This window comes from Carcharodon carcharias, chromosome 8 (assembly GCF_017639515.1).
Source record: "Carcharodon carcharias isolate sCarCar2 chromosome 8, sCarCar2.pri, whole genome shotgun sequence".
NCBI classification, from domain to species: Eukaryota; Metazoa; Chordata; class Chondrichthyes; order Lamniformes; family Lamnidae; genus Carcharodon; species Carcharodon carcharias.
The window spans coordinates 53065688-53088651 of NC_054474.1; the positions used below are offsets into that span (position 1 = coordinate 53065688).

General features: G+C 40.8%; 1 protein-coding gene across 1 annotated transcript in view; it reads right to left on the reverse strand.

Moving 5' to 3' along the window:
* The window catches only part of psd2 (pleckstrin and Sec7 domain containing 2), a 177508-nt gene that overhangs the window by 113898 nt on the left and 40646 nt on the right, over positions 1 to 22964 (reverse strand). The window contains exons 2-4 of the mRNA XM_041194379.1: positions 16278 to 16472; positions 13580 to 13660; positions 1265 to 1377 (exon numbers count right to left, since the gene is read on the reverse strand). Of these exons, the coding sequence (XP_041050313.1) occupies positions 1265 to 1377; positions 13580 to 13660; positions 16278 to 16472 (389 nt within the window). The remainder of the gene's footprint in view (positions 1 to 1264; positions 1378 to 13579; positions 13661 to 16277; positions 16473 to 22964) is intronic.

Consider the following 22964-nt stretch of genomic DNA (forward strand, 5'->3'; position numbering starts at 1 on the left):
TTTGCACTCCAGATTTCTGAATTCTCTCCCCATTCAGAAAATAGTCTGTCTCTATTCTTCCTACCAAAGTGCATGACCTCACACTTCCCCATGTTGTACTCCATCTGCCATTTCTTTGCCCATTCTCCTAACCTGTACAAATCCTTCTGCAGCCTCCCCACCTCCTCAATATTACCTGTCTCTCCACCTATCTTTGTATCATCTGCAAACTTAGCCAGAATGCCCTCAGTTCCTTCATCTAGATCATTAATGTATAAAGTGAAAAGTTGCGGTCCCAACACTGACCCCTGCAGAACTCCACTAGTCACTGGCCGCCATCCTGAGAAGGACCCCCTTATCCCCACTCTCTGCCTCCTGCCAGAGAGCCAATCTTCTATACATGCTAGTATCTTGCCTCTAACACCATGGGCTCTTACCTTACTGAGCAGCCTCCTGTGCGGCACCTTGTCAAAGGCCTTCTGGAAATCCAAGTACATAACATCTATTGGCTCTCCTTTGTCTAACCTGCTCGTTACCTCCTCAAAGAATTCTAACAAATTTATCAGGCATGACCTCCCCTTGATGAAACCATGCTGACTTTGCCCTATTTTACCATGCACTTCCAAATATTCTGAAATCTCATCCTTAATAATAGGCATAGTGGCCAACTCCTGCTCCTAATTTGTACGTTCATATGTATGTATGTTCGAATGTTCACTACAGATTATAATCAAACAAAGGGATATCTAAATTCTTTCCTATATGCTTATCTTCATTTCCACAGGTTCTGTTGCTCCTCTCTGTCTGTTGATTATGGTGTCATTTTCTCTATTTCCTCCCCTGTGATTATTTACTGTTGCCCTGGCTTAAAGAACTTGGTGCTTCCTTCCCCCTCTGCATTAAACTCCCACTCTCTCCAAATTCCCGTTTCTGCTGTTTAGCAGATTCTCATAGCTCTGTGCATGGACGGTGCAACACATTCTTTTCCATTCACATACTTACACAAATAAATATAATCCACATGGGGTGGTATCTTTGTATAAAGCATTAGTAATTTTTAACTGCAACATTTTGGAGTTCTCTCATTGTGTAAAACACAGCTTAGGAGACACTAAAAAAGTTTGCCAGAATCTGCCACAAAGATACAACTGAAACCAATATGAAGAATCAAGTACCTTTAAATACATTTTTTCTTTTCTGAAATCTATATTAATAACTAATGTATGCTAAGTAATCATTTATGCATAATGGCACCTTTTAATTTCACTTGTGATTATTTCTATACCTTCAGAGTTGATACAGTCAGGATTGCATTGGCAGTATCTCTTAGAAAAATGGATCAGAACTCTCTCACGCTCCTGCGTTTCACCCATCAGTGGGAAAGCTTTCAAGAATCTCCTAGTGGAAAGAGGGAACAGAGGAACTGTTTAGCTATTAATCAAAAAAAGTAGATACTTGCATTTATTCAGGAGGACTGCAAATGCACAATTGCTTCTAAATAGATTATTGTAAGGACAATTTCTATGTTACAACTTTGGTTTCTTCATGGGAACACCTTATTTGCATACAAATGGTTTGCAGACATTGCTGAGATTTCCCTACATTGTGCTGATACAGAGTAAACTGTGCAGTTGTCCAAAGAAGGGACATGCTAAAACAAATCTGTCTGTGCAACAACTACATCAAGACACAATTTTACTTAAAATTGGAAATGCAAAATCTGTGATTCAATGCTATTTTATATTTCCAAGTTTAAGAATTAAATACAAATAAAATTAGAGTCAGTAAGTTGTAGGACTATTCTCACCAATACGCATACTCAATTTGCATATTGAAGCCTTTGGTTCATAGATTGCTGTGAATGGAAGGGAGAGCAGGAGGGAAACATGCTTACTTCCCTTCATTTAAACCCTGGCTATCTACTGGTGGATTGTTCTCATGTACCCAAAAGAGGCAGGTTTTTATTATTTTTAAACCAGAAGATATGAAAGGTATTAAATTTTAAACATCAATTATATTTAAAGATAAAGTGATATTCAAAAGCCCCATACAATGGTGTGATTCACAAAATACGAGAGCTGCAATATTTGTATGTACCTGAGCAGGACACGTGATAAATACATATTTCTTGATTGTTTGTTCTCAGGTTTTGGGTGAAGTTGGTAGAGTGGTATTTTTATTACCTTTCCTTATTTATCCTGACAAGGAATTGGTGGGCCTTCTCCTTGAACCACTGCAGCATGTGTACTGATAACGTTCAGCAGGGAATTCCAGTGATGACGAAAGAACGGCAGCATATTTCAAAGTCAAGGTGGTGTGCAGCTTAGAGAAGATATTCCCGTTATCTTGCTTCTTATAACCATTTATGTTTGTCATTCTTTGGATCTGTGGCTAGGCAGGCATTTACTTACTATCCCTAGGTACGCTTCAGAAGCTTCCTTGAACAGCTACATTCCATGTAGTGAAGGTGCTGTAGTAATGCCTTTACGATAGGTAATTCCAGGATTCTGCCCTAAGGATGATGAAGGAATGGAAAATATGTCCAAGTCGGGATAATGTGTGATTTGAAGGGGCCTCGGAGTTGATGGAGTTCCCATCACCTTACCCATTCTGGGTAAGACCTTAAGAACATAATAGGAGCAGGTGCAAACCATTTGTCCTCTTGAGCCTGCTCCACTATTCAATACCATCATGACTGATCTTCTACGTCAACTATGCTTTCCTGCTCACTCCTAATATCCTTTGATTTCCTGACAGATCAAAAATCTATTGATCAGTTTTAAATATACTCAAAAATGGAACTTCCACAACCCTGAGCGGTAGACAATTCGAAAGGTTCACAATCTTCTGTGTGAAATTTCTCCTCATCTCAGTCAGCAATTAACCTAAAGCTGGGGCCCCATGTTCTAGATTTCCCAGCCAGAAATGTCCTCTCATGTCTACCCTGTCAAGTTCATTCAGAATCTTCTATGTTTCAATGAGCTAAAGTAAAAATGTGAAGAAATTTATACTGTTGAAGGGAGGTGGAGCAGGTAAAGCTGGAAAGAAGGCCAGCGATAGGTGGAGGCAAAGGAGAGATTGACAAAGATGTCATGAACAAAAGGACAAAGGGATGTTAATGGTAGTGGTACTGGCTAAAAGCTGTGTTAATGGTGGCATTAAGGTCAGAAAGCAGAATGTGGTAATAGCAGGACAAGGGTATGCACTCTGGAAAGAACAACATGGACAAGTGACAGAAGGCCCTTGTGGGGGTGGGGTGGGGGGAGGGGACGGTGGTGGGAATAAGGATTGAAAATAGGATAAAAGTTGGGCATAAAACAATGAATAAAAACTAAAATAAATAAAAAAAGTGGATAAAAATTAAAAATAAAAAAAATAAAAATGAATATTGAAAAAGGGGATAAAAAATGGGTGAGGATGGAAGAGAGACTTCATGGTCTGAATTTGTTGAACTTAATGTTAAGTCCAGAAAACTGTAAAGTGCCTAACTGGAAGATAAGGTGCTGTTCTTCCAGTTTGTGTTGGCCTTCACTGGAATATTGCAGCAGGCCAAGACCAGATATGTGGGCATGAGAGCAGGATGGTGTGTTGAAATGGCTAGTGACAGGAAGGTCTGGGTCGTGCTTGCGGACAGACCGCATGTGTTCTGCAAAGCAGTCACCCAGTCTGCATTTGGTCTCTCTAATGTAGAGGAGACTGCATTGGGAGCAGCGAATGCAGTAGGCAAAATTGAAGGAGGTGCAAGTGAAGTGCTGCTTCACCTGAAAGGAGTGTTTAGACCTCATCTTCTGATTAGGCACTTTACACCACTCATGAAGAAGTCATATGGACTCGAAATGTCTTTGTCTCCTCAGATGCTGTTAGACCTGCTGAGTTTTTCCAGCATTTTCTGTTTTTATCTCATCCCAGGAAGCAACCTGGTGAACCTTCACTGTACCATTCCCAATGCAAGTATACCCTTCCTTAGATATGGAGACTAAAAGTGCACAGAGTATTCTAGGTAGGGTCTCATTAAAGCCCTGTACAATTGTAGCATGATTTCCTTTTCCATGTACTCCAAGCCTCTTGCAATAAAGGCTAACATGCCATTTGCATTGCTATTTGCTTGTTGTACCTGCATGCTAACTTTGTGTTCTTTGTGTGAGTACACCCAAGTCTCTCTGTACATCAACCTTTACAAGTTTCATGTCTTTTAAAAAATATTCTGCTTTTCTAGTCTCATGACCAAAGTGAATAACCTCACACCTGCCCACATTATACTCCATCTGCCACCTTGTACCTAACCTGTCTACATATGTTTGTAGCCTCTTTGTGTCCTCCTCACAGCTTGCATTCCCACCCAGCTTTGTATTGTCAACAAACTTACATACATTACTCTGTCTCTTCATCTAAGTTATTAATATAGATTGTAAATATCTGAGGCCTGATTCTTGTGGCACTCCACAAGTCTCAGTCTGCCAGCTTGAATGTGCCCTGTTTATCCCTAGCATCTGTCCATTAGCCAATCCTCTATCTATATTTATACATTATTCCAAACTCCATGAACCTTACCTTATGTATTAACATTTTGTTTTTTTCTATTCTTTCATGGGATGTGGGCATCATTGGCAAGAGCAGGATTTGTTGCCATCCCTAATTGCCTTTGAGTGGCTTGCTAGGCCATTTCAGAGGGCAGTTAAGAGTCAACCGCAATGCTATGTCTGGAGTCACATGTAGGCCAGGCTAGGCAAGGATAGCAGATTTCCTCCCCTAAAGGCCATCAGTGAACAAGAGAGGTTTTTATGACAATCAATGGTAGTTTCATGGTCACCTTTACTAAGACAAGTTTCAAATTCCAGAGTTATTAATTGAATTTAAATTCCACCAGCTGCTGTGGTGGGATTTGAACTCTTGTCCCCAGAGCCTGGGCCTCTGGATTACTGGTCCAGTGATATTTCAATTATGTCACCAACTCCCACTAAGGTGTGACACCTTTTCGAATGCCTTTTGGAAATCCAAGTATACTACATCTACTGGTTCCCCTTTAACTACTGGTTACATCCTCAAAATACACAAAAATGTTGACAAGTTCATTGTTAATCCAGTTTCCCAGTGCTTTTTTATTGAAATGAACCTACATCTTTAAATTATCATATAAAGATTTTTTTGATTGAGCTTTTAACCTATCAATTTAAGGGAAAAATCAATTCTATATATATATATATGTAAAAATGCTCCCCCCATCGGGGGGGGTGGGTGGAAGTGTGGGAGTGGGTGCGCCTCCGATTGGCGCTCCCAATTGGGGGCGCGCTGCCATTTTACATGGGTGGGCCAACTAAGGCATGACATCCACTTGGAAGCACTATGCGCTCCCTATACGGGGGTGGGGGGGGGTGGGGGGGAGATTCCCTCAGCCGGAAGTGCGCTCTTTCGCACATACATGGAAAGAGCGCACAGATCTCCCTGAGGCTAAGTGCTGCCTCAGGGAGATCAGCTCGGAATTAAAATTTGTAATACAAATGATAAAAATTTCCTTCCCATGCCCCCTCGTGTGACACTGTCACATAAGTTGGGACATGTCCATAACTTTTATTGAAACCTTTAATAAAAATTTAAATACCCTCATGAAACTTCACCCCACCTGTGGATAAGGTTTCATACTTTTTCCGAACCCCACCATAGCTCCCGGCCTGCTGCCCGCCAACCTTTAAGGTTGGACAGGCAGGTCCATTAATGACCTTAATTAGTTTCTCAATGGCCTCAATAGGCCATTGACAGGTTGGCGGGCGCGCAGCTGACTCAGCTGTGCCCCGGCCAACCTGAAAATGGAAATGATGCGGGGTGACGTCAGGAGTTCCATTCAACATCATCCTACATAATTTTACACGGCGAGTGGGCCCTACCCCCGCTCGCTAACTGGAAGATCCCTCCCATAATCTTTGTTAACAGTTAGAAAGGGACACAGCTGCCACTAGTCACAGGCCTTTTTGACTGAGTACCCCATAATAGAAAATGTTAATATTTTAAATGAGAGCTGCTTAAAATAAATACTTGAGAATTCAATTTCCACTTTAGTGAGAAGTCACTTGGTTAAAAACAAGGGATTTCAGATCTCAAGTCCTCACAGATGTGGGGTCATGTTCTTTTGCTTCTACTCTGAGACATAATAATGCATGCAGGAAAATTCTACAAACTGGACTTGCTTAAAATACACAGATGTGGTTCGAAGCTCAATGCAACCTTTCTAAGATTAAAAAATTTCCAATGAAAGTCTTGGGGCAGCATTTTTCGGTTGGCGAGCAGGGGCAGGGCCTGCTCACGAAGCATAAAATGATGCGGGGTGACGTCGGGCGTGCGTCCCAACGTAACCCCGCATCATTTAGATTCTCAGTTCGGCGAGCGCCCGCCCACCTGTCAACAGCCTAAAATAAGGCCATTAAAAAAGTAATTAAAATGATTAATGGACCTCCCCATCCAACCTTAAGGTTGGCGGGCAGGTGATGAACCCAGGCGGCCTTCAGAAAAAACATGAAACTTCATCCACAGGCAGGATGAGGTTTCATGAGGGATTTAAAATTTGTGTTACATTTTTAATAAAAGTAATTGACATGTCTCAGCTCATGTGACAGTGCCACATGAGGGGACATATCAATAAAATTTTTCTCATCCTTTATCATCTTTTGAAAAGTAACACTGATCTCCCCGAGGCTGCACTTTGTCTCAGGGAGATCTGTGTGCACTTTCATGCGCATGTGTAAAAGAGCACACTCCCGGCTCAGGGAATCCCAACCCCTCCCACGCAGGGAACACATAGCGCTTCCTGGCCCATGTAAAATGGCAGCACCCCCACCCCCCCCTCCTCCCAACACCCTGCTGACAGTGGGAAGATGCTGCCCTAGGAGTTGGATTTTCAATTCGAGGTCGGAAACCCGAGAGCTGATCATTTCTGGGCCCCTACCCTGCATGACACAACCTTTGAAGGTAAAGGCCCTAATTGGGCTGGACGCAGGTTAAGAGCTCACTTGTTGGAGCAGATGTGGTCTGGAGGCGGGAACTAGTTCTGGAGGACAATTTTCAAAGGCAGACAGCAGCCTGACTATGGGCTTGCTGTTGCTTGGAGGAATGGAGCAGGCAGAAGAGCAGAAAGCCAGAGGCCTCAAGTCCAAAGAAGTGTTTAACTATTCACTCAATCCACTCTGTTCAAGTAATGGAAACTTTGTGCTACTATATGAGTACCTAGGTTTGACTATCCTTTCTTGTACATGATTTTAAATCAGCAGCCATGATAAATAACAGCTCCCTGCTGTGCTCCCAACAGCTGTGAACTAATGGCCCCAGACTATTAGCATTTCTGTTCATACCTTTGAAAATATGGGCAGAATTTTGCCCTTGATGGGCAGGCGGGCGGGCCCCACAGGCTCAGTGGTGGGCAGGCAGCCAATCGCCGCAGCCGAAATGGCCCCTCCGCCATTTTGAGTGGATGGCCCAATTAAGGCCCACCCAGTGGGCCGCCCAATGGGAAGCGCTATGCAATTCCTGCGCGGGGCGGGGGGGGAGAAGGGTGTTAAAGTGCGCTTTTTCGTGCATGCGTGCAAAAGAGCGCACATCTCCCTGAGACTAACTGCTGTCTCAGGGAGATTGGTGAAAGGTTTATTAACTTCAATAATAGAAAAATAAAAAAATTATTAACATGTCCCCCTCATGTGACAATGTCACACGAGATGGGACATGTTAATAAATATGACAAAAACTTTATTAAAAATTTTTTAAACAGGCATGAAACCTCATCCCACCAGTGGATGAGGTTTCATATTTTTTCAGAAGCCCGCTGGGGCTTCTGGCCTGCCCTCCAGCCTTAAGGTTGAACAGGCAGGTCCTTTAAGTGGCTTAGTTATCCTGTCAATGGCCTCAATCGGCCATTGGCAGGTCGGTGAGCAGACAGCTGATTTTGCTGTCCGCCCGCCTTCCTGAATATTTAAATGGGGCGGGATGACGTCGGGGGTTACCCCCGACGTCATCCCGCGTCATTTTCGTATCGGTGAGTGGCCCCACCCCCAACCAATTCTGGCCTATGATTCCGTCTTTCTCCAGCCTGTTAAATAGTTCTTCAATGAGGTTAAAAGCAAGATAATTGGAGCTGTGCCGGTTACTGTCACCAAACATTGTGACTGACAACAGATTACAGTGGTAATTCCTACAATAAATATATACATAGGCATTTACAATGTTAAATGTTGACATAAAAACATTAAACAAATTCATAGGATTGTGGACAGCAGACTCCATTGTTATGATGTGGCAGATGATGTGTGCCAGGTGGACCAAATCCACGAGGGAAACTTGGTCATGCTATCACAATTTTGCAATTTGTATTTACTACGAGATATGTGCACTCAATTCAGAAGGGTCTTAGGGAGGGATCCTACATAATCAGTTAGGACCCCAGTAAAAGGTTCCTCAAATGCTTGAATTGGAATTAAAAGTACCAGTTTAATCACTGCTTGTGGTTTCCCTGTCACCTGACATGTGTGACATGTTCTACAGAATTTGACTTACACCTTTAGTCTAGGCCATAGAAATGTTTTTATATTTTTATCTGAGTCTTCCAAATTTCTAAATGTCCCCCTATTGGAATTTCATGAGCTACTCTTAATATCTCATTTCTGTATCCAGATGGTATAACTATCTGATGCTCTTCCATCCAATTGCATCTGCTGAAACCTGATATGCCCTCCACTTCCTCATTAACACATTACCTTTAAGGTAATTACATTCTGGAATACATTCTGCCTTTCTTTCTGAGTAAGCTGTCTGGCATAATTCCTTTACTTGTGGATCTTTTTGTTGTAACTCTACCAACTTCTTTGAGCTAAACACTTCAGCTTCATTCTCCTCCATTCCCTCTCCCTGAACAATCTTATCAAAGATAGTATCAGCTAATTGAATTTCAACACCTTTCCCCTGCCTTTTAACTTCTTCCTCTTCCTGTTCAACCTGTGAGTTTGTGATTTCATTATTACACAATCTGGAAACAATCCAGGATCTGCAACACCTCTGTTGAATGCACCTCCACAGGCTGTTCAACTGCTGTAGGCATCACCCACACCTGTGACCAGGTATACCATTACCTAAAATAAAGTGAACCTCTGCTATGGGCAATTTTTCTACTACTCCAACAATCACGTCACCTGTTTTCCACTTACTCTTTAAACTTACCTTCCACAATGGAATAGGTTTAGCATCTCCATGAACCCCACTTATTATTACTTTTTCCTGCAATACTGCCTCTGAACAACAAATATCACTATCCCATAACATTAAGGATTGACTATCCTGTGTCTCTTAAATTTTTAATATCTTTACCTGCCCTACCCTGTACACATGGAAAGACTTCCACTTCACATACAAAATCTTTAAACCTTTAAACATTTCTGCAACATGCTCTTCAGAACTTCCTTAGTAAATTGTGAACACATTTCTATTTCTTTTCCTATCTTTTCCTGCTTTACTTGCACACAAACCACTGGTTTTTCTTATGCCTGGACCTCAGAACCCACAGTACTCTTACTTCCAGAACTTTTGTGTTCCAATTACTGCAACAGAATTTCCCTGTAACCTCCAACACATTGACTTTGCATGCCCAATCTTATTACAATGAAAACACCTCAATTTTTGAGTGTCGCTTCTACCCTTAGCACCTTCCTTTTTAGTCTGAGAAAAAGCTTCCTGAGAATTTCCAACTACTGCTTCTCTCCCCTGACTACCTACCTACCTTTCACTTTCCCACTTTCTATCCTTTTCTGATTTACAAGGGTGACAACAAAAAGGTTTATGTCTATGAACTACTCACAATCATCAGCTACCTCTGCTGCTTGTCTTGCCATTTTAACCTTCTGTTCCTCCATGACTTCTCAATGCCAAAGAAATTGAATCTTTAAATTCTTCCAAAAGAATTACTTCTCTAAGAGCTGCATATGCCTACCTTTAATGCCCGTATCCATCTGTCAAAATTACTTTGTTTTATTCTCTCAAACTCAATTTAAGTTTGCCCAGGCTGTTTCCTTATATTCCTACATTTCTGCCTGTATGCCTCAGGAACAAACTCATATGCACTCAAAATAGCCAGATTACTGCATCTATAATCCACCGATACTTCTTCTGACAGTGAAGCATAAACCTCATGAGCTCTACCTACCAACCTAGACTGTAAAAGCAATGTCCAGATTTCCAGTGGCCATTTCATCTGCTTAGCTATCTTCTCAAATGAGATAAAGAATGCCTCTACATCCACTTGTTAAAACTTCGGAAGAGCTTGTACAAATTTAAACATCTCTCCACTGGGCTTTAGATTGAAAGTGATTATTTCCGCATCAGAACTGAGGAAGCATCTAAAATCTCTTTTTTAACTTCCAGCTTTCTAAGCTGATATTCTCTATTCTCTCTCTCATTCTCTCTTTTTACCCCTTGCTAATTTCTCCAGTTCCAATTCCTTTTCCCATTTTCTTTCTCTGTTTCCTTTCTGCTTGCTCCCTTTGGAATGCCCTTTCTCTCTCTTTCTTTTGCCACTAGTTCAAGTTTTTTTCATTTCCATTGCTTGTTCATGTTCAAGCCTCATTCGCAACTGAAGTTTCACTATCTCCAGCTTGACTCACTGGTTTCTGATATCCATTCCAACTTCAAATGCTGTGCTATCACTTCAATTACGACTGTTTTCTTTGCCCCTTCAGTTAACCTCAACTGCAACTTATCCAACAATTCTGTTAACTTGCCCTTAGATGCTTTCTGTAACCCAATCAGAGTTATATCTTCTATTCCCAGAAAAGTGTTAGCCATGGATAAAGCCATTTTTACAGTCTCACCACTTGAAAATCCCTCACACCAACCTCTGAGTTCAATGTATTTCTCATACTCATGGCCTTAAGATTCACCAAAACCAAGCCAATCAAGGAATATCAAATATACCACAAAGAGCCCCGAATTCTGTAATGACATGGCATGTGATGTGTACCAGATGGACCAAATCCACAAGGGAAACTTGGCCATGCTATCACAATGATTTTGCAATTTGTATTTATTACAAGATATGTGCACTGAATTCAGAAGTACTGAATCCACCAACACCTTTCGAGATTTTAAAAATTAAATTAAAATATTTATTAACAAAATAAAAGATTTCAAGCACATACATAAAACTATACTTATTTAATACTATAACAAACCCTAAAATTCCTAATTAACCTGACTCCCAGTTACACATCCCCTTTAAGGTAACAGTCCAAAATAGATTTTAGTTTTAAAAGAAACCAGCAAGTTAACACGGTGCCCACTTGACAGTGGAATTCCAAATGGCTTTCTCCAATTTTAACTACTGGAGGCTTCCTAAGGCTGTTTCACACACTCTTGTTAGATCTTACATGGCCCTTTAACATAGCCTTTAATTCTCCTTTATATATGTTTCTCTCTCTTCAATATGTAAATTCCATTGTTCCATGTTTCTTTGGAACTATACCTTTCCCATAATATAAGAACATTCATGTTGCCAATATTGTCAGTAACCCTTGGGAAAAATAAACACGCTCCTTAGCCTTGGTTATCTGGCTACTTGTAAACAGACTAACATCCCTTTGAAACCCAACCAATCCTTTCACTTATGCAGATTCCCTTCACACCTTACATGTTAAGGCAGCATCCATGTTTAGTCCTTAGCATTTCAAGTACATTTCTACACCTAGCTTCTTTTAATAATTTCAAGCCTGCAGTCTATCTGACTCCAAATGAAATTAAATCACACAGACAAAACCATCTACACTCACCCATAAACTACTTTACAACAAACCAGAAAAATATTATGAAAAATATACTTTTGTAACACCACAAATACACAACCTGTTAGCAATATAGCTACATCAGCTGTAAGTAATAGTATTTAAGAAGGAATTAGATAAGCATGAGGAGAAAAAATATTAAGATATATGGGGAAAGAACAGAGAATTGGGCTGAGTGTAAATAATACTAAATGGGAATTTGCATCAGCAGAATGGACTGAAAGGTGTTCCATCATGCTGAAATTTCTACAATTCTAATTAAAGATGGCCAAACCTAGTGCAAGCTATGTTAAGGACACATTCTAAGCTGCTTATTACGATGTAGACAAAACTTTAAAAATGGGGAATAGTGGGTAGATTTTCAGTTTTGGATGGTATCTGCCATTTTGGCACAAATTGCGCACAAAATTGCACCTGTTTTGGAAAGTGCTTTCCACATCCTACTCTGAATTTCTGGTCAAACTTAATTGCATATTGTCAAAAGCAAACATCGCCATGAACCAGCACAAATCGCAGTGTCAAAATGTAATTTTTTAAAATTTTGTTTCAAAATAATTATTGATATATTTAAGAGTTGTAACTTGTTAATGTTTCATTAATACAGTTGAAAATTGTATACATTTTAAAATGACAATGTAAGTCTGCCTGTGAGCAACTTGATTTTAAATTGCTGAAAATGACTTGTTAAAGAAAATGCAAATCTATTTTCTCCTCAGAGTACAGTATTAATTCCACAGTAAAAGGAATCATTCCAAATCTTTCAACACATACGTTAGTGTTCTTTCATCCAAAAGTTATACTTTAATTTTTAGAGCCCAAAGACCGAGAAACAAGTGCATTAGCAGAAACTCCCAATGGCAATTAATTCATCCTGGGGGATGGTCAGTTTTGTTAGTGGAGCCTGCTTCCAGCTTGATGTTTTTAAACGTCAAACTATGCTAAACTTAATTTGCATTTAAAATTCCATGATCCTTTGCACCGGTTGCCGATATCTGGGGATTTGACAAAAAAAACCCAGCAGAATCGAGCAGAAACTCCAGGACAGGATTCTTACCCCATGGTGAAACTGGAAGAAAGATTATTATAGCACTGAAGGCAGACATTCAGCCATCAAATCTATACTGGCGTTCTCTAAATGAGCAATTTTGTTCAATCCCAATCTGCTGCTTGATCCCCATTCCCTTTAGCATTCCTTTTTCTCAAGCAATTAACCGATTGCCTTTTAGAGGAATTTACAGAAAGCAACTTGTGGCAGAGGAGTCCATGTTCGAACTACCTTCTGTGTAAATATGTTTCTACCTTTTTCTTTTTTTTGATGATTATCTAAAGTTTCTGCCCTCTCATTACTCATTCCCAATGGAAATAATCCCACTATTTATCTCTTTTAAACCTTGTATAATTTTGAAGGCATCACCAGGACGCAGACACTCAAATGATCATAGAAAAACAACTAAATGATAATTAAAAATAAACAAAGTCCATTCTGCCCACCTATAGTACGAAGCATCCCTTCATCAACATATTAAAAATTTGCCCTATATTGTTTTTCATTACACATAATACATAGAAATAACAAAGTAATCATTTTAAGGTACACTACACATTTTTCTGCATTAAAAGCTTCACGTAAATTTTTAAAAATCAGTGCAACTTAAATCTTATTTTTAACAGTATTAAGAATAACTTGCATTAAGCCTATATGAAATTAATAAATTTTATTAACAAAATATATTTATCCTATTTTCTATTTTGAAAAACAGATTTAGCCATATTTGCATCTTACAACTGTTACTCACCTAAGTGCTTTATCCAAAGTCAAGTCTGTGAAGTCAAAGAAACTAAGATATTCTTCAGCCACTAGCTTGCTGAAATCATTGCTGTAAAGGAAAGAAATTCCAAATTATTGGATTAAGAAACAGAGGGGAGGAAGCTTGGTCAAATCCCCTCTGCAGTACTGCATGCAGTTTTGGGCACCCAATCTCAGGAAGCATGTATTGTCCTTTGAGGTGGTACAGTGCAAATACAGTGGGTCAGCACTTGTAAGGTCAGGAAGTAGTGCATCTTTCCAAAGCACTTCAGAGCCAAACAAGTAATTTTTAAGTGTAGACACAGTAATGTAAGGAATTTGTACACAATAAGACCTCACAAACAGCAATATGAAAATGGCCTGATAATCTGCTTTTGTGACATTGATTAAGGAATAAATATTGGTCAGGACACCAGGCAGAACTCCCCTGCTCTTCTTCAAAATACTGCCATAGGATCTTCTACATCCTGAGGGCAGATGGGGCCTCGGTTTATCGTCTCATCCAGAAGACCTTTCCTCCAACAGTGCTATATTGGCATGTCAGCCTAAATTTTGTGTATAAGTGTCTGGAGTGGGCTTGAACCCACTTGTTTTAATTTCGGTATGTTGTGCAATATATCCTGCCTATACTGTCAAAGATAGTGCTTCCATGCAGACTGCCATGGACAGCAAGGGAAGCAGGAGTAGACTGAAAAGGATGTAAGGGTAGCCTGTTGCCACTCTGAAATGACAGAATTCCCTATCCCTCCCCCATGCAGGTGTGGTAATGATGTTGCCCGGCCCCGTAAGATATTACTAGTCTTTAATTCTCTGTCTATGAGCTATTTTCCAGCTTACGATCAAAAGCATTTTGGACACTTAGAAGAAACTGAAAAAATTCTAACGAGTTTAATCCCTGAATTTCTAATGGGTCAATACTCATAAGGTTAATTGAGAACAAATTCTTCTTCGTCCTGCCTCCAGTCAAGATCAGCAGCATGTTTTCTGTCTGGCTTCCGAGATACATGCCTTGCAAATGCTGGATGTTGAGAAATTGTGAGTGTGAGATAGTCACTTACTATCCAATATTATAAGGTGTAGAAAATTTCCTGAGACATGCTTCTAGGTTGTAGCACTCCCCACTGGAATTACAGAATCGTCCTTCAGTGTAGTCTGCTGCCAATGGCTGCACCTGCCATCTGGCAATAAAGCTTTGTGTGATACAGTTATGTAATGAACACAGACTAAGTAATATCTGAAACCTTGCTGGGGCTATACTACACCACCACATCCTCATTCAGTCTGAACTATTGTTTTAACGTTTCAATTATCCTTTAAACAAGATCTTTGTGCCTCCATGTACCATACTTTAAGGTGCATGTTAATGGGTGTACCAAGGGGATCAAGAGGCAGGAATTCAAATTATTCATAAGAATGCCTTTATCGCTGTTTCTTGGTGGGTAACTGCACAATTAAAATTATTGCTGGAATGCTCAAATGCTGATTCTTTTTGCTTATCTAATCTGTTCTGGCCACATTCTGCTTCAATCTAACTTTGACAAAATTAGAAAAATACTATTTTATCTATTCTTGACCTTAAAATTGTATTCAAGTTTATTCAGCTGATTTATAGATTTCCTTTATCTTAAGAAGACAACATTCATTCATAACCGTATCTGTCCTGACCTAGTACTATTCTCGCACCTTAAATGCTCCAACTCCACCTGTTAAACTTCCCCACTGTTCTTCATCCAGCCATGCTTCATTGCTCGAACAACTGGTTTATTTTTCTAGCTGCAGCTCTTGTGATTTCTTGCTGTGTTAAGCCCGCCATGCTAGTTTCAAATTGCAGCTTTGTTCTACCAATGATACACAAATCTTTCTCTGACTTCCTATCGCTTCAGAGCTCTGAGGTTATTGACTCATATCTATAATTTGAGTTGTTTGACTCCAGAGTGTGTTTAAGGGAAATTTATACATTTTCTGCTAGTTAATCACACATGAATTAATTATCTACTGTGTACAACTAGGCTTATGTACTACATCCCTAAAATATGAGGACTGAATTTATGTACTACAGTCCCCATCGCTAACAGTGAGCTTATTTGTGTGAACGTGATTTGCCTGCCGAATGTAAGGGCCAGGACAATATAATGTAAGTGTAAAATTCCTGTTTCTGTTCCTTGTTTGCTGACTGACCAATCTTAATGAAACTTGCTCTCACTCTTATTGCAGAGGGATGAAGAAAAGGCATTGAGCACTCTATCAATTACAAGCAGACAAAATTCTGTGCAGTCAATTTCACAGGATCATTGATATTGTGATAAAGGAAGAGCTAACAACTCTAATCTGCTTTCCTGCCTGAATGGTTTAGACCTGCTGGAAATACTCAGCAGGTCTGGCAGCATCTGTGGAGAGAGAAAAACAGTTAACATTTTGAGTTGAATATGAGTCTTCTTCAGAGCTGTTCTGAGTAATCCAGAAATGTTCTGACTTTTATTATAGCTGTTTCTGCCCAAAATAAACAAAGTACTTAAGGTGCAATATAACCCCAACTTTGAAATTGGCTTTAATGCACATATGAACAGCCCGCTCACAAATGAACAGTAATGATATTTGTCCTTATTCGAATATCGATTCTGATACTTGGTAAAAGCAGTTAGTAGCCAATGCTGAAAATTAATTCCCAGTAATATGTGCAAACTTACTTCTTTCCAAGGTGCCGTGCCACATCACATCTTTTAAACCCTTCAAGGTTGTACAGTCGTTTGGCAAGTCTTTTTGCAGGATCTATATCTGTTTTGCAGCCATTAGCCAAAGTGTCAGTGCTCCCATGTTCTAGTTGTTCTGTACTGTCCATTTCTGAATCAGAATCGGATAGGACTTCCTTAAAATTGGCATCACTAAAATCAAAAGATATAGGCTTTATTTTGTACAACTCTAAATTGCATGTTTTTTTTTAACATAACTGGCTAAATGGCTAAATAACTAAACAAAGCAGGATAGAAATGTTTTGAACAATGTATGCACTATAGTAATAAATAGAAACAGTTTAGATATACATACTGCTTTGAGAGTTTGTCCCTTGCTAGTGATAATAATTTGCATTTATATGGGGAGCAATAGGCAGCAGAGTATTTGCAGGTCGGGCGGGGGGAACGTAATATAGTACGGTGGCCAACCCACAACCACCTTCTCCATCCCCGAGCTGTTCCCCAAAATATGGCGGGCGGGTAAGGCCAGCCCACCACTCTTAGGCCTACTGAGGCCACTTAACTGATAAATGGGCAGTTAACATCCTCCTTCTACCTCTGCTGCCATAATATGATGCACAGGGAAAGGCAGAACAAAGGAGGCCAGCCTGCTCTTTCAGAACCTCAGGTTAAAGGTGGGAAGGAAGGGGACGATACCTTTTACAGGGAATATATCCTGTGCCCATCGGTGGCAGTCCATCCACCCATGTTGGTACCCTCCCACTGCCCTCCACATCCCAACCCCCACCCACCCTCCCTGAGGGTCCCCAATCCCTCCCTGACCAAACTGTGTTCTGGCACTAATTTGCCAGCAGCTCTTGAGGGTAGTACTTCCATTCCTTGAGGTGTGGAAGTCCCACTCTCAGCTTGTTAAGACCGCCCCACAGAGTATTATCACTGCGGGGCAGCCTTTTTTGTCAGTTGATTCAAGACCAAATTTTCTACCAGGGGAACAAGCCCCCTTAAAATACCCCTATAGTGTCTATAAAGAAGGAAAAGGTTACAAGGTACTTGAGTGGTGCAATCAGACAAAAATGATACCAAGCAGACGGAGGTGATATTGGAAGTGTCTTATTAGGATTGGTGGCCAAAAGCTTCATCAAAGAGGTAAGTTTTAAGGAGGATCTTAAATAAAGAGAGGGTGTTGGAGGAATTTGGGGAAGAAATTCCAGATCATGGGTCTAAGCAGTTGATGGCCCAGCCACTAATGGCAGCGCAAAAGAACTGGAGAATACAGAAGAGGCCAGGGTTGAAAGGTTGCAGCATCCTCAGAGGTTTGAGGAGCTGCAAAAAGTTACAGATAGAGGCAAGCAAAGCCATGAAGGAACTTAAGCAGATGTATGGGAATTTTAAATTGGAGGCATTGTAGTTCCGGGAACCAATGTAGTTCAACAAGGAGAGGAGTGATGACAGCTGTGTTTTGGGTGAAATTGACTGGATCAGAGTTTCAGAGTTAAGATAAGGCTGAGGGAGAGGCCAGCAGCGTTTAGACTTGGAACTAGGTGGTCATAGTTTGAGAGGATGTTGGATCAGTAGTTCTGGATCAAGTAGAATGCCAGACTTGCAGTCTTGCTCAATCTGAGGCAGTGGTTGAAGAGGCTGATGGAATCTGTGATGGCAGTATATCCAATGTTGAACTGGAGGATATTGTGACACATCCAAGACTCAATGTCAGTTAATCAATCTGACAACAAAAAAGCACTGAAAGGATCGAGGCAGGTGGCAAAGAGAGGGAGCGGTGTGCTATCAGCATATGTGGAAGCTGACAGTTTGTTTTCAGATGATGCTGCTAATGTACAGTTTGTAGATGAGATGTAGAAGAGGAGATGATCAAGGATAGTTCCTGGGAGTTTCTAAGAGATACAAAGAACAGTTTTGTAATTGTGATTGAAAATCACTTCCACAACAAGCCACAATTCCAAAACAGGCTTCAACCAATAATGCAACGTAACACATCACCCAATTCAGTTGAAAATTCTACAAATTATTTTCTGTACAATTAGTTCCTTGACAATTCAGTGTGGGACAATGCAACTGGATTTCACATTAAGGAAATAAAGAATTCTTTGTGGTGGGGAGCAAACTAAATCATTTAATTGCCCATCTCCCTCTTCTGAATCAATCCAATTTTAAAACAAATTTCACTAATCGAGAAACTCTCAGTGAAAAACTAATAAGAAATAAGAACATAAGAAATAGGAGCAGGACTAGGCCATTCGGCCCCTCAAGCCTGCCCCGCAATTCAATAAGATCATGGCTGATCTGCCCCAGGCCACAACTCCTCTTTCATTCCAGCTCCTCATAGCCCTCAACTCCCTAATATTTCAAAAAGCAATCTATCTCCTCTTTAAATACTTTCAATGATCTAGCCTCCACAAGACTCCGGGGTAGAGAATTCCAGACATTCATTACCCTCTGAGAGAAGAAATTCCTTCGCATCTCAGTTTTAAATGAGTGTTCCCTTATTCTGTAATGATGTCCCCTAGTTCAAGAATCCCCCACTATTGGAAACATCTTCTCAACATCTACCCTGTCAAGACCCCTCAGAATCTTGTACATTTCAATAAGATCTTCTAAACTCTAATGAATAAAGGCCGCTCTTGATAAGACAACCACTTCATCCCAGGAATCAGCCTAGTGAATCTCTTTTTAACTGCCTCCAATGCCAGTATAGCCCTTCTTAAATATGGGAACCAAAACTGTACACAGTACGCCAGGTGTAGCCTCACCAACACCCTGTACCATCGTAACAAGGCTTCCCTATTTTTAAACTCCGACCCCTAGCAATACAGGCTAAAATTCCCTTTGCCTTCTTAATTACTTGCTGCACCTGCATGCTAATTTATTGTGTTTCATGTACAAGAACACCCAGATCCCTCTGTGCTGCACTTTTTTGGAGTCTCTCTCCATTTAAATAATAGTCTGCCTTTTCATCCTTCCTACCAAAGTGCATGACCTCACACTTCCCTACATTAAACTCCGTCTGCCAAGTTTTTGTCATTCACTCAACCTGTCTATATCCTCCTGCATATTCCTTATGTCCTCATCACAACATGCCCTCCCACCTATTTTTGTATCATTAGCATTTGGATACATTACACTCTGCCCCCTCCTCCAAGTCATTAACATAGATAGTAAATAATTGAGTCCCTCCACTGGTTAAGTCTTTCCAACCCAAAAAAGACCCATTAATCCCGACTCTCTGTCTTCTGTGTGTTAATCAATCCTCAATCCATGCTTATACATTACCCCCGATACCGTCAGCTCTTATCTTGTGCAATAACCTTTTATGTGGCACCTTATCAAATGCCTTCTGGAAATCTAAATACACTACATTTACTGGTTCTCCTTTATCAACTCTGCTTACTAAAACCTCAAAGAACTCTAGCAAATTTGTCAAACATGATTTCCACTTTCACAAAACCATGTTGACTCTCTTTGATTGCGTTAAGCTTTTCTAAATGTCCTGCTATTTCTTCCTTAATAATGGACTCTAGCAATTTCCCAAAGACAGATGTTAGGCTGACTGGCTTATAGTTTCCTGCTTTTTGTCTCCCTCCCTTCTTGAACAGGGGCGTCACATTAGTGGTTTTCCAATCTGTTTGGACCCTCCCGGAATCCAGTGAGTTCTGGAGTATTTTGACCAATGCCTCCGCTATCTCTGCAGCCACCTCCTTTAAAACCCTTGGATGCAGGCCATCAGGTCCTGGCGATTTGTCTGCCTTTAGTCCCATTAGTTTCTCAAATACTTTGTCCCTTGTGATAGAGAATGTTACAAGATCTTTCCTTCCATTAGCTCCTTGCTTATCTGATATCTTTGGGATGTTTATAGTGTCCTCCACCATGAAGACCGATGCAAAATATTGGTTAAAATTATCGGCCATTTCCCTGTTCCCTGTTATCAATTCTCCAGTCGTATTGTCCAAGGGTCCCACACTCACTTTAGCTATTCTCTTTCTTTTTATATACCCGTATAAGCTCTTGCTGTTTGTTTTTATATTTCTTGCCAATTTATTTTCATAATCAATTTTCTCCTTTATTAGCTTTTTAGTCATCGGCTGCTGGTTCCTAAACAATTCCCAATCCTCTGGCCTACCACTAGTTTTCGCTGCTTTGCATGTCTTAGTTTTTGATTGGATACTCTTTTTGACCACCTTTGTTAACCATGGGTGGTCCATCCTTCTTATCGGGTCCTTCTTTTTGACCGGGATAATTTTATGCTAAGCTTCATGAAATATCTGCTTAAATGTCTGCCACTGCTCATCCACTAACCTTCCCCTTAAAATATTTTCCCAGCCCGCTTTAGACAACTCTTGCTTCAGACCTCTGTAACTGTCCTTATTTAAGTTGAGGACACTGATTTGAGATCTGAGTTGCTCACGCTCAAACTGAATTTCAAATTCTACCACGTTGTGATTGCTACTCCCCTAGAGGATCCTTAACTGTGAGATCTCTTATTAATCCTACCTCATTACACATTACTAGATCTAAAATAGCCTGTTCCTGGGTAGGTTCTGCAACATATTGCTCTAAGAAACAATCCCTGATGCGCTCTACAAATTCATCTTCCATGTTACCCCTGCCAATCTGATTTGTCCAGTCAATATGCAGATTAAAATTACCTTATTTTAAGGGGAAGGTTAGTGGATGAGCAGTGGCAGACATTTAAGCAGATATTTCATAAAGCTTAGCAAAAAATTATCCCGGTCAAAAATTACCAGATTAAGATAACCATGATAATTGTAGCACCCTTCTTACATGCCTCCATTATTTCCCAATTTATACTTTATCCTACAGTGAGGTAACTCATTGGGGGCCTATAGACAACTCCCATCCATGACGACTTCTCTTTGCTATTCCTTATTTCCACCCAAACTGATTCCACATCATGGTCTATGGCACCTATATCACTAATCAGCACCGCACTGATACCTTGCTTTATTAACAAAGCCACCCCTCCTCCTTTTCCTTTTCGTCTATTTTTCCAGAACGTTGAATACCCTTGAATATTGAGTTCTCAGTCTTGATCACCCTGCATGCACGTCTCTTTTAATAGCTATCAAGTCATATCCATTTATTTCTATTTGTGCCGTCAACTCATTTATCTTGTTACAAATGCTGCAGGCATTCAGATAAAGAGCCTTAAGCTTTGACTTTTTACCATTATTATTCATTCTAGTTCTAATTTCTGCTGCACTCTTCTGCTAATATTGTTTGCTCTTTCCTGTCACACTTTGATTATCGTCCGCCTCTTCACTGGCTGAGGCTCTTCCAAAGCTAAATTCTGGATCCCCATACCTGCCTCACTTGCAGTCACACCCTCCTGTGCCTGACCATGGACCAAATTTGATGTAATTAATCTAAGGGGTGGGACTGCCTCCTGAAACAGTGTCCGGGTAATTCTCCCCCTTCCCTGATGTGTCGCAGTGTCTGCAGCTCGGATTCTAGCTCATCAACTCTGAGTCGAAGTTCCTCGAGCAGCCAACACTTGCTGCAGATGTGGTCACTGTGGATTGTGCTGGTGTCCACCAGTTCCCACATACTACAGCTGCAACACATTGCCTGCCCAGCCATCTCTATTCTATTTAATTAATTAATTTAGGTGTTAAATATTTTAAAAGTGAATTTCTTAACTGTACTCGACAGCTATAATAACGTCTCCTGATTTAAACCACTCAGCCGATCAAAAGAGACAGGGAAGAGATACCCACCAATCACCTACCTGTTTTCCTGTGATGTCACACTCTGGCTGTGGCTGGTAGAAACAGGTTGAAGGGGTTCTCTGCTGTCAGTTTGTATCTCCTGCCGCTGCTGCGCTTCTCACGCAGGTCCACTTTTTGTGTGCTCCTGGCTCTTCTCGCTGTTTCAAACAGTGAACATCCTGGCTCTCCTCTCGCTATTTCAAACTGTGAAAATCCCAGCTCTCTGCTCGCTGTTTCAAACTGTGAAAATCCCGGCTCTCCGCTCGCTGTTTCAAACTGTGAAAATCCCGGCTCTCCGCTCGCTGTTTCAAACTGTGAAAATCCCGGCTCTCCGCTCGCTGTTTCAAACTGTGAAAATCCCGGCTCTCTGCTCGCTGTTTCAAACTGTGAAAATCCCGGCTCTCCGCTCGCTGTTTCAAACTGTGAAAATCCGGGCTCTCCGCTCGCTGTTTCAAACTGTGAAAATCCGGGCTCTCCTCTCGCTGTTTCAAACTGTGAAAATCCGGGCTCTCCTCTCGCTGTTTCAAACTGTGAAAATCCCGGCTCTCCTCTCGCTGTTTCAAACTGTGAAAATCCCGGCTCTCCTCTCGCTGTTTCAAACTGTGAAAATCCCGGCTCTCCTCTCGCTGTTTCAAACTGTAAAAATCCCGGCTCTCCTCTTGCTGTTTTAAACTGCATTTAAGCCTGTTTACTCTCTAATTAAAACATGAAATGTTTTAGAACAGTTAAATTTAATCTGAAAGGAAACATTATCAACAGATTAAGAAAAAGGACTAAAACAGTGGGATAGATTTTTCTGATCGACTGTCGATCACATATTGGGCAGAATTTTGCCCTTGGTGGGCGTGCGGGCCCCAGTGGCTCGGTGGCAGGCGGACAGCCGAGCCCCACCACCATTTTGAGTGGGCGGGCCAATTAAGGCCCACCCAGCAGCCTGCCC